The sequence below is a fragment of the Polistes canadensis genome, unplaced genomic scaffold, assembly GCF_001313835.1.
Source record: "Polistes canadensis isolate GaletaPanama2010 unplaced genomic scaffold, ASM131383v1 scaffold_3, whole genome shotgun sequence".
Lineage (NCBI taxonomy): Eukaryota > Metazoa > Arthropoda > Insecta > Hymenoptera > Vespidae > Polistes > Polistes canadensis.
Genome location: NW_014569550.1, coordinates 91,530 through 104,539, shown reverse-complemented (window position 1 = coordinate 104,539; position 13,010 = coordinate 91,530). Strand labels below are relative to the sequence as shown.

General features: G+C 33.0%; 1 protein-coding gene across 11 annotated transcripts in view; it reads left to right on the top strand.

Annotated features, from left to right (window-relative positions):
- Positions 1–1,091: 1,091 nt before the first annotated feature.
- The window catches only part of LOC106785930 (chromodomain-helicase-DNA-binding protein 7), a 28,080-nt gene continuing 16,161 nt past the window's right edge, over positions 1,092–13,010 (top strand). For 3 of the 11 annotated variants that reach the window (XM_014746862.1, XM_014746851.1, XM_014746781.1), the window contains exons 1-2: positions 1,092–1,460; positions 9,363–12,995. In XM_014746862.1, coding sequence (XP_014602348.1) covers positions 9,468–12,995 — 3,528 coding nt within the window. In that variant the 5' untranslated portion in view covers positions 1,092–1,460; positions 9,363–9,467. The other 8 variants (XM_014746801.1, XM_014746810.1, XM_014746872.1 and 5 more) reach the window with 8 other exon arrangements.

Sequence of the window (13,010 nt, the reverse complement as noted above, 5' to 3'; positions counted from 1 at the left end):
ACAAACAAACGATGACAAAAGAGAAACAAATGATACGTATAAAGTCTAAATCATCGCTACACTATCTCATCAATATCAATGTAACCACCTTCAACGGATTTACAATGAGTAAATTCGACCGGATATTCTATTTCTCTAATGCAATTATACGCATTTGTGCGTGTAGATTACGGATTCGTTTTAATTGATATTACATTTTAATTAAAATCTCATTCCTATTTGGTGTACGGAAAAGGTATAGGACCTCCCAGCTTGACCTTTACTGATGACTCATTTATTGGATTATATGTATTCTCGCAGAGACCAGTATTTTTTGTTTATTTTTTTTTTCTTTATTAATAGAAGAATATACAATCAATTCTCAGCCGAGAATTATAAGTAAATTTTGCTGACGTGATATATTGACGTGAGTTGTTACAAATAATGTTACAGAGATAAGTGTGAACGGTATTTAAACGAAATCTTCCCTGAGAACAAAAATTATCAGATGTTATGGTTATTTATGGAAGATTTAAATTTTATGAAATCTTGGAAATCAAAATCACAAAGGGATAGTATTAATCTCCTAATTATAATTATTATATACTATATTGCCTGACCGTCAGGTTTATTTGATTTTATTGTAATAATTTCTTAAATTAAATTATAAGTAGTTTGACCACATTTTCTTTAATCGATAATTTTATTTCATTCGCCGTAATTCGACAAGATCACTTTTCGGTCTATGGCTATCATTGGGCTTGCAATACTTCTCTATGATTGGTCGAATGTAATAACTGAAAGTAAATTTAATTTTTAGTAATGTAGTTTCAATTTGATTAGATTTGTTGATTTATGAAAAATGTAAAAGTAATAGAATATAAAAATTTAATGAAATTTGTTAAATGAAATATATTTATTTATTATATTGTGTTTACATATTTTTATTATTTTGTAATATGTTTCTTTTTTGACTCAACTACCATATAGTTTCTTTCTTGAGTTCTGCCGCAACGATAGCGCCACCTGTCAGTCAATGCAACGGTAAACTCGAATTCTTCTCTAATGTTTGTGTATATCTCATTCGTAAAAGTAGGAGTACTTTTCAGAAGGAACGCCGCCTGTGTGTTAACGCTTTTTTTCAAACATGAAAAGAACTACATACCCTTGTAAAAATATTTAATATATTATTATTATAAATAAGAACTTTTTTTTGTGAAATATTTAAAAAGAACATAAAAAAAACTTTAGATGTGAGTTTCGTTGGAAGTATATATACATTAAATATATCAAATTGCTGGATGAGCTGTGTCCCAGTCAGCGACAGACAGTTGTGTTGTGTCAACGTAACCCACGGCAGCACTGACGCCTCTTCGGTAATTAACCAAACAAAATGGACACCGAGATAACGATTAAGTGAATTCTTCGACGACTATTTTACATGGAATGTGCAAGAAAATGGGATCGGCGCCTAGTAAACTGTAAGTTTTAATAATCTTCATTGATGACAAATCAGCTGTATATCAATAACATTGTAATCGAAAATTCATGATCCGTGAAAATTATACTATTATTCAATATTGAAAGTTATATATTCCGGGTTTCATACAATCTCATTTTCCGGCATCAGATAGATGATTTCATGTATATGCTTATATGTATATCAATGCGCTTTCTTAACATTTAGTTTTTTAAATCTTTCTAACCTTTATCAGGATTATTAAAAAATAAAGATAAAGCATTTTTTATTTACTTCATTCAGTTTTTTATTTTAAACATTAATTATACACGTCGAATTAATTTTTGTTTTATTTATTGCTAAAAGTGAAAATTGTTCATGTAGTATAAACATTGTAATCTATTATTGCTCCCGTTTTGTATCATGTAAAGTTTTCATTATTTTCTATTCTAAAACATCGTGTATGTATTGCAGTTATATTATTGAATTATATTATTTTCTTAACAAAAAAATTAATTTGATTATAATTAAATTCAAAGTAATTCATATATTAAATAGATACGACTTTATAGACATTTTTATCGTTATCTTTTTATGGTAGTTATTACAAAGTATAATTGCATAGGAAAGTTCATAAAACACAATTCTTTACATATCATCAATCATTAATCGTTATGTCAAGTTAATCTTTCCTTAATCTATATTTGTACAATATTTTCTGGCTGACGTAAAACAAATTTGATATATATGCATTATCTATTATTGAATAGACAAAAAGCATGTATACATACATGTACAATGTACATTTAAAAAACAGATATGTATAGAAGAATTTACTATATTAATATGCAATATATAATGCCATGTTATTCATTATTGTTTATTCATTATATTAATAATTTTCCATATTTTAAATGATCACATAGTGAATAAATTATTTCGAAGTCTACGTTTACAGGTATTAAAAGTGAGCATACAAATAGAAATGCTGCTATTGGTTTAATAATAGCAAACAAGGTAAGTAGTTTTATTCTTAAACAGTGTAGTTCTGATTGAAAATGCTAATGTTAAGAAATATGTATAATATGATCATTATACAAAGTGTTAAGACCGAACTATGTAGATTTATAGTTGCTTTAATTTTAGTTCAATTGTAACTCTTAATATGTACTAAGTAGATAAATAATAACTAAATCTTTCTACTTTTTTTTTTACATATTTTATTTATTGAACTCATTATGTTCACATATTTAATTTTATTATTACCTTACTATGATACTGTATACATATATAATCTTCCTCTACGTTACTACTCTTACTACTACTCACTACTACTACTGTTGCTACTACTACCACTACCTACTACTATACTAATACTACTATATGTTGTTAAATAAATTAATAGCATAGTAAATATGTGGTAACATAGTAAGTTAATATAATAATTATTATTGATTTATTTGAAATGATCATTATATATAGCAAGTGACGAAAGTTCAAAATATTAATTAGTCAACCACGTTTGTTCATTGTACTTATTTAATTTATTTGTTTCACTTATTTAATTTTTGTTTTTCTATGTTAACTACGATCTATATGCGTTAGTAAGTTTTCTTCCCCTATGTAGACTGTTTTCCAATCTTTGTTCGTTCAGCCATTTCGTACTTTCTCCCTTTATCGTTTTTCCCGAGCATCTTAACGGCATTGTTTCCCTCTCCCTCTTTCTCTCTATCTCTATTTTTCTCTTTCTCTTCTTACCTCTCCCTCTTTTTCTCCTAAACATACCCTTCCCCTCTATTGTTCGCTCTGTCGTTTTCGTCAAAACTTTTCTTTCTCTATTCGACTGATTGCTATGTATGTATTTAGAATTTACTATTCGATTTTATTTATTTTTTTATTTATTTATTTGATATCTCTTCGTCGTACTCTTATCTCATGTTTTGTTATTAGTAGTGCGTTTAATTAATACACTTATTGAACACATTCTTTTTTCTTTCTTTCTTTCTTTTTATATTAGGCCCACATTCATTATTATTATTTTATTTATTCTGTAAAAATCGCACAAAAAAAATAATTAAAAGAAATATTATAATAACAAAAAGAAATATACAATAGGATGTCGAAAGTTTCGGATTTTACATATCTTTTTTATTATTATAACAGTATGTGTAGCGTATAAATTGCTGACAAGATACACACATTTTAATTTGGCGAACGGACTTTCCATTCTTACGTCATTTTTATGAAGCATACGATTTTCTATAGGAGAGTCGAAGAAAATGAATAAATGCCTTTTAAGAATATTTTAATATCGACGAATCGTTATATTTATCTATATATGTGTATATATATATATATATATATATATATATATATAAAATTTAATTATGAGACATTATAGTTCTCATATATATATAAGCTACATGATATTAACAATATCGTAATTCATAGAGGATTATCTCGTATACATTTTTATGTCTATATTCTAAAGAGCAATATAATGCAGGTGATCGTATATCGTCTACGTATATGTTGTGTGTATATATATGTATACGACGCGTCTCCTTCATTTTGTACTTCCTTTTCTCGATCTTTCCTTTTCTTGATTCTATTGTTATGAATCTACTTTACCTAGTGTATAAGATATTATCTATATATCTGTACAAATATATAGATATATGGATTTATACATATATATGGTTTATATATATATATATATATCTTTTTTACCGTATTTTCGTTCGTTGAAATTCGTAATATTCCCGCTAGAATGCGCAACCTTCAGGTCAGCGATCTCCCGCCTTCCCCTTCCATTTGCCTCTTACCTCTCATTCGTTCACCCTAACCTCCTTTCAATTTTTCTCCCTTCGAATTTTCACCGCTCATTCTCTTCTCTTACTTGCGAGTCTCTTACTTTTTTACCTTCCTTTTTCTTTTTTTCGTTTTTTCTTTTCTTTCTTTCTGTTTTTTCTTTTTCCTATTTCGACTATCCGCTTCTTCAAGTTTCTTTTGATTCATTTTCTCTGTATTATTATTCTAATAGTATTTTCATTTTTCGATGTATTTCTTACTATTAATTCAAGACTAATACAAATTTATATTTATATATATATTTAATTATTTTACATTTTTATTTAAAATTCTTAATATATTGATCAACGATTCTTTTTGTACGATTATTAAGAAATTATATATATGTATATTAAGTGTAGCAATTAATTCGATGCCTTTTAACAAATTTAGTATTTATTTATAAAATAATTATACATCTGTTATTCTTTAAAATAATTTCTGTTATTTTCGATAACTTTGATCTACGTTTCAGGCAATTACCGAATTCCTTGACGAAAAAAAGATTGCGATTTTGATGCAATGAGTTTAATATCAAGGTACCGAATTAATTGTTACATCTAATTATATATATATATACATTTACACAAGGATATATTAGTTTCGTTATTAAAAAAAATTATTACCTAAGAATTTCAAATTGTCTCTTTTATTGATTATATTAATTCAAATTCAATGATGCCACTGTGTTATTATTTACAGTTATCGTCGTCGTCCGCTTGGTTGTGTTGTGTTACATAGTTTGTTAAAAAATTATTCGAAGAAAATTTTATTATTGCAAATTTATATTAATGCAAAAAAGGCAAGATAATATGTGATACTTGAAAAAATAATAGCGCAACGTATTAAAATTGATTTTGTACGTAAGATTAATACGTGGAAATAAGTGTAACGATTAAGAAGTATGGCATCACAATCGCGAACGGTTTGAAGTTAAACTGCGTTCATAATGGTCCGAGGTGAAACAAGTCCGGTCTTTTGTTAGTATACCCGTATGTATATACGTATTGCTTTGTTGGATAGCTTGCCGACAAAAGATCAAGTGACCGTGCACCGCATCCAGTGTGAACGCAACATTTACGGTACACCAACAAGATATTAGTAGATACGGTCAGCCATGGATAATCTTTCGTGGAAAATATATTGGTATATTGCAAATACAATAATATTTGGTTAGTGCTGCATTTTTTTTTATGTATATATACATTTTTTTTATTTATATAAGGGTGGGTTAAACATTTTTGAGCTTAGACTTTTCTAAAAGTTTTGAGACTATTAAAAAATAAAAGTAAACTAGACTGAAAACAAAGTTGTTTTTATGTTAGGCTCAAAATTTTTCAATCTATCTACTACGATCCTAGAGATATTATTATTAATTTTAATCCATAACGAAGTTAGATTCGAATATGCAAAGTTAATGTTTTCATACGAGTCCTGCAAGCGCGTTAAACGTTTAAAATGTTAATATATATTTACGTATTTAAGTGTTAGAAAGAAAGATAAAAAGAGTAAATATTGAAATAGATTAAGAACAAACAAATCAAAGTATAACTTAATCGTTATTTGTTCTTTCTTTGGAATTTGTCAAGTATAGAATGTTGAAATTAGTTTTTCGATAAAAGAAGATAATTATTAGTCATATTTTTTTCATATCATTAAATTTCAAAGATCTTTTATAGCAGAAAATTGTAATTATTATTGTTTGTATCTGGTGATTTTAAGATCGAAAGATATGAAAACAAAACTATACATAGGATCTTTGAAATTAATAAAGAATTAATTAAAGAAAATTCCTATTGAGTTGATTGAAGTAGCTTTGATTAAAAAAAGATTAAAATAAGAAAGAAATATATATGAATATTTAAGTTTTCTTCGTTATGAATTTAATTGAAAAAAATGTTACGTTAGATGACCGAATTCTCGGTTCGATCAATTATAAACGGTTGTACTTTTATATATCCAACTAGAATGAAAGACAGAGAGCGCCAGTAGCTTATAATCGATCAACTAATGAACGAAAAAACTATAAACGGGTTCGGTAGCTTGGCATTGCGGTTCCCACGTAAAGCAGACTAATGTAATACATCTTTTTCGCTCGCTCGTTCGTTCGTTCGGTCGTTCGAAAAGAAAGTAAGTAAACAAATAAATAGTTAATACTATTAAAAAAAAAGAAGAAAAAGAAGCTAAAAAGAATTGTTTTTTCAGTTAATATTTGATTCCAAACAACGTTCATTTATCGCATCGCAATCCGTTGAAATGTGTATGGACATTGATATACGTATACTTTAGGTTAGCAGCGGGCGATAAAGGCGCCGCCAGGTGGTGAGTTGAGGAAATAGAAACGAATGTAGTATGCGTGCGCAAAAAGATGTATACGGATTTGCGGAGATCGTACGGAAGTTACGACGACGTAGTGACCGGTGTGTGTGGCGACCTCCATCGACACGAACAAGATAGGATAGAGTGTAGGGTAGGGCACAACATAAAGGTAGGGTTTAGAGAGAGAAAGAGAAAGAAAGGTTGGCGGCAGGGTGGGGAGGAGAATACGAGAGTGAAAGGTGGGGGAGAGAGTAGCCCTTGGCTGCTAGCGCAACGTGACGGGCAGGGAAGGAGAGGGGAGCGCGAACGAATGAGAAAGAGAGAAAGCAAAGAGGAGAGGAAAGAGAGACGTTGTAGAATGATTCGGGTCTACGGACACGCTTGCGTCTCGCGACGTTTCGTACTGTTCCGCATCCGCAGCTACAGCCACCGCCACGGACACTGCCAGTAAAAATCGTGTGAATGCGCGTCCTAACGAGGGTGGTTTTTCGATTAAAAGGAAAACCTTTACAAACAATTCCGTCCTCTCGCAATACAGAGAAAATACGTGAGTGTCGTTTCGACGTCTTTTTTCTCTCTCTTTCGTTCCTTCCGCGGAAAGAGATCCTACTCTTACGAACGGTAGTACATACGCGCCGAGGAGGAAGGGAACGTTTGTGCACAGTGAAGTGACGCTTTGGTGTGTTAGAATATCGAGCGTCGCGTTGACCGCTACGAATTTTCTCGCTCTTGCTCTTTCCCTTTCTTTCTCTCTCTTTCTCTCTCTCTCTCTCTCTCTCTCCCCCCACCCTCCCTCTCTCTTTCTCTCTCTCTTTCGGAAGTCCAAACGGAAATCTCACACGCGATAATGGCGTACTTTCCGACATTCCGATGTTTTTTTTCTGGAAAACTTGTGTCGATTCTTTGTAATGATTAAAATGCTCCTACACATTGCGCATTATTCGAGTTCTCTAACCTCAAGACTTCAAAATGCAGTAATAATACCGGAGGATTTGTTTATACGGCCATCATACTTAAATGCTACGACGACTACTTTCTTCTTACGCTCTCTCGTAATATTTTCTCTTCTTCCCCCTCCCTCTCCTTCTTCCCCTCTTCTGGTTCTTCTTCTTCTTCTTCTTCTTTACCCTTATTGCCGCTCAGAAAGTATATGATTTCATTCGTTCGACCACCTAAACGACTATCTCTTCATCAATATTATTTTGGATCTATTGGCCTATTGTCAGGTTCGTACTATATCACATTTTTTACATTACCATCGTTTTTGTATTCATTTTCGAAATAATATCTGAAACAATTATCATTTTAACGAAAACCAATGCTATACTCTTACGAGATGATACCGTGTGTTTGAAAAAAAAAGAAACGTTTCTTTTTTTTTCTCTCTCTCTCTCTCTCTCTTGATACCTCCTTTCCCTCCCTTCGATTGTTCACGCATCTTCCGGTTTCTTTCCGTTTTCCTTCCGTTTTCGAAGAAGATTGGTTACGGAAGTACAAAGTATATACGAATACAGATTTTATTCTTATTTCTAGTGTTAAATAATGCTTTGGAACCGATGGTATTATATTTGCATATATATATATATATTTCCTGTTTAGGCTTTATTTAATTATATCGAAGTTAATTGTTTCCATCGAGAAAATCGAATTCAGTTGAAATTACAGTGACTAATTGTTGAAGAGAGAACAAAAATAATCGCAGAATATTTTATTACAATAACGATGACAACACAACAATAAGAAGTAATATGAATTTATAGTATTATTGTTATGTACAAGCGTACGCGTAATTGTTACTTTTAGGTTAGGTTGTTTAACATTTTTTAATATTTTTATTTTTACCTTTTATGCATTATTGCAAATAAAATCTCGGTTAACTCGATAGTTATAAATTATTGTTAATACGAACTGCTATGAATTTCTTCATTTATTATTTAATTAGTTTTTTAGTACTAAATATTTTAGTACTTCTTATTAGTTCATTTTGGTAAAAGAAATATATTTAATTGTTTACTTAAATCAGTATTAAAGTAAATAATTAATAATCATATTATCTTATGTAATTTTAATTATTGTCTTTCTATTTTTCACATTTTAATCAGTTTTTGCATGAAATTTCTAGTAAATAGTATGTAATGATTAAGAAGAAATTCATATGTTCTCACATGTTTTATACATATTCAACATAGGTAAAATATTGTTTGCTTTATGTATTTCTGTGAACGAGTTTGTTTTTAATTATATTTTGATAATTTATTATTGAGTTTTGCTAAATTATGCATATTAAATGCACATATATATATATAAATATTAAGAAAAAAAGTACACCAATAATGTTAAATATATGCAAATGTTATTTTAATGCAAACTTAAGTTAGCATTAATCTGTTTAATAAAAAGAGATATAATATACTCAACACCAGAGTTTTGTACATTATTGTAAACCAGTGGTTTCAATATACTGTCATATTTTATATATTTATAAAATATTATGTTTTAACAGGTAACGCTAAAGAATTTTTACTTTTTATTCATTCCACAGGGGAAAGGCTATAACGATTATGAGAAATCAAGCCATAAGCGTATAGCTTTTCCCCTTTGGCGTGAGTAATATACAACTGTTAATGCCCAGGATAGTTAATTAAATATTATGGTGTAAAAAGTTATTGTTAACAAAAAGGAAATGTTGTGGATGAATTGTAACACGAAGATTCGACTAACATAAATTGCATAACTTATTTTGCGTGTGTTTCAGAGAGCAAAACAGAGACACAAAAATGGGTACGTTAATAGCTTTAAAAGAGATTGCCCAATACTCTCTTAAGCCTGAAATGGAGGCGAAGAGTCCTGCTGCGTAGACATGGACTCGTACGACCTGTTTGGTGAAGATGTCAGTGGCTCAATGCTCGATACTCTTCCTGATCTTGGGGGGAACGATCATTTTGACCCTGCGAGTACAAGTAATTCCGTGGTAGTATCAAGAGATGGTCCAAACCCTGGCACTAATGGAGGAGGGAGTTACATTAGCCAATCTTATATTTCACAAGAGTCGCCTCTTCAAAAATTGACTTCATTTGGTGGATCTGAATTTGGAAATTCTAATCAGTTACAAAATCCATCTCAGCGCAGTATGTTTAACCAAAATCTAGGAACGTTCGATAGTGGAACGCCACAACGTGCTATGGTGCCAGGAGCTTTTCAAAATCAAGCTCGTAGTATGGCACCTCAACATCGGGGACCTCACCCCGGTAGTGGTGGCCAATATCCTAGTTATAATGATAATATGTATTCTATGGAACAGCAACATTCAATGGCTAGACCTAATATGAATATAGACCCTAATATGCAGGGTTGGCCAAGTAGTGGTAGTGCTTATCCTCAAATGCAAAGGCATTATAATCAGATGGCACAGCAACCTGCTACTTATCGGCAACATATGCCACCACAGTATTCACATCAGCAAGATCAAGCTGGTGTAATGAATCAGAAATTACAACAACAGCAGCAGCAGCAGCAGCAACAACAACAACAGCAGCAGCAGCAACAGCAACACTTTAGTACACAACAAGGAATGATAGGAAATATGGGAGTAGCAGCTCATCAAGTAATGCAAAGTGGTGGAACAGGCAGTGTCTACCAACATATTGTTGGGCAACAGCAACAACATTATCAACAAGGAAATTCTGTTGCGATGTATCAAACTTCATCAGGGTATCCTGGTTTTACGTCAGCCATGCATCAACAGCAACAGCAATCGCAGCAACCTCCACAAAGAATGCCTCATCATCATCCACCTCATCCACCTCATCAGACACATCCTTCGCATCCCCAGCAATATTCACAACATTCGCAGCATCCTAATACGCAGCAGCAGCCAATGGATCCTCAATATCCACATCATACAACATCCATGTTTAATCAACCACAGCATTCTGGTCCTGCGGCACAATTTAATACTAATAAACACGCCACCAGTCCTCAATATCGTGCTGCTTTTCCACAATTATCACCACAAATGTCTCCAAGACCTCAGATGTCTCCGAGACCACCTGCTGTACAACAGCAAATGTCTCCAAGACCAATTATGTCTCCTGCTAAGCCGAGTACATTATCGCCCCATCCTCATGTACAACTTCCTCATCAACAATCAAATCAGCCTAATACAATGTCAGTTTCTCCATGTCCACCTTCTTCAATGCAGATGAATCCATCATCTCAACAAACCACTTTACAAGCGCTTGAGCAAATGGTAATACCAGGTGTTGCTGTATCTAATCCAAATGTACCTGCTCAAGATTATAATCAATTTCAAACACGACCGCCATTGTCGCAAGCTCCAAATGTTTTACAACAGTCAACTGCACAAAATTCTATACCACAAATTTCTGGACCTAGAATGCCAATGTCTGCACAGTGGTCACATCCACAACAGCAGTCACAGGTTAGGCCAAATTTGGCTGTCAGTGATGATAGAAATATAGTTGAAAATCAACCTCCTGTAGTATCAGAATCTAGTGCTCCATTATTTCCAGTATCTGGAACAGAAGCTATTCATAGTGGAGCAGAAACATCAGTAAGAGATTCTACAGAAAATGTACAAAATTCTACAGAACAACCAACACAAGGCTCTGAATCTATAGAGCAGTCTAGCCAAAATCAGAAGTCAGATATGCTTGGTTCTGGGAGTGAAAACTCAGTGCAAACTACTTCACAAAATAATACTAATTTAGATCATACTTCTGCGTCGTCGACACATGTGCAGATGGAAGCAGTACAATCTTCTGCAGCATCTAGTACAAGTGGAAATGTAGACTGTGGAAATGTATCTCCGTTGCAGCAGCAACAATCTGTCACAGGAATACTCTCTACTACTGCTACTAATATGGAAAATGAAATTACATGTGATACAAAACAGCATGATCAGACTATGGAAATTGCTTCTGTTCAACATCATCAAGCACCCATGGGAAATTCAATATCCCACCCACAACAGCCTGTAATAAATCAAACGCAACAGCAGCAGCAACAACAACAACAGCAACCACAGCAACAGCAGCAGCCGTCTCAAGTTCAACCTCAATCTCAGCCTCAGCTGCAGCCTCAGCCTCAAGCTCAGCCTCAAGCTCAGCCTCAAGCTCAGCCTCAAGTTCAGCCTCAATCTCAACCTCAGTCTCAACCTCAACTTCAAGCTCAGCCACAAGCTCAGTCTCAAGCTCAGCCTCAAGCTCAGTCTCAAGCACAGCCTCAAGCTCAATCTCAACCCCAACCTCAACCGCAACCTCAAACACAACCACCAGCATTACCACAACAAGTGCAACAACCAACTCTTACTTCTCCTCAACAAGTACAGCAAATTCCGATAATAAATCAATCTCCAATGGTTTCATCACAAAATCCATCAATGCAACCAGGACAAATACAACAGCCCCAGCTAGGACAAACACAGCAAACACCAATTACTCAAACAACACCAATACCACTTCAGCAGCCATCACAACCATTGCAAACTCTTGGTCCAACTCAACAACAACCTCAAATAGCACAACAACCTCAGCAACCAGTAATAAGTCAAGCTCAACAATCTCAACAATCTCCAATTCAACCAACACAACAACCACAATCTCAAATTCAACCGACACAACAACCACAATCACAAATGGGACAACCATCTCAACAAATTCCAGTTTGTGTAGCTCAAGCACAAGGACAGCAACCTCAACCAATTATGAGCCAACAAGTTGGTATGATCTCCCAAAGTACTCCAATAATACCAAATCAAATTCCTCTTCAACCTCAGCTGCAATCTCCAATACAAAATTCCTCTCCACAAATACAATCTCAAACCAATCAAGTTCCACCTACGCATTTAACTGCTGCTCAACAAGTACCTGCTGTTAGCCAAACTAGTGGAATAGTAATGACATCTCATCAACCTACAGCTCCTGTGTCAAATTCTCAAACTCCACTTCCAGTACAATCGAATTTCAATGAATATACGAATATTCCAAAAACTAATACTATGTACACAAATGACGTGATGGTAGCATCAGGACAGCAATATCATTCTAGCAATGATATAATTACTGGTAATACTGTACCAAATATGTATGGTATTTCATCTAATACAAATCCTACATCTGTCAGCTCTACTCCATTCAATACATCTTGTGCTCCAGTAACACATCATCAAGAAAGAGCTGCTTTGCAACAGCAATTACAGGAACTTTACTGTATGCCGCCAGCTCCAGAAAATCAAGAAAAAATAGTGTCCTTGCAAGAAAAATTACAAGCTTTACAGCAACACGAAACAAATGATCAATGTAATGGTGGAACACAATGTATTTTGCAAACTCCTATGTTCACAGCAGCTGTTGTTGATAGCCCACAGGTAAAATATTTAAGC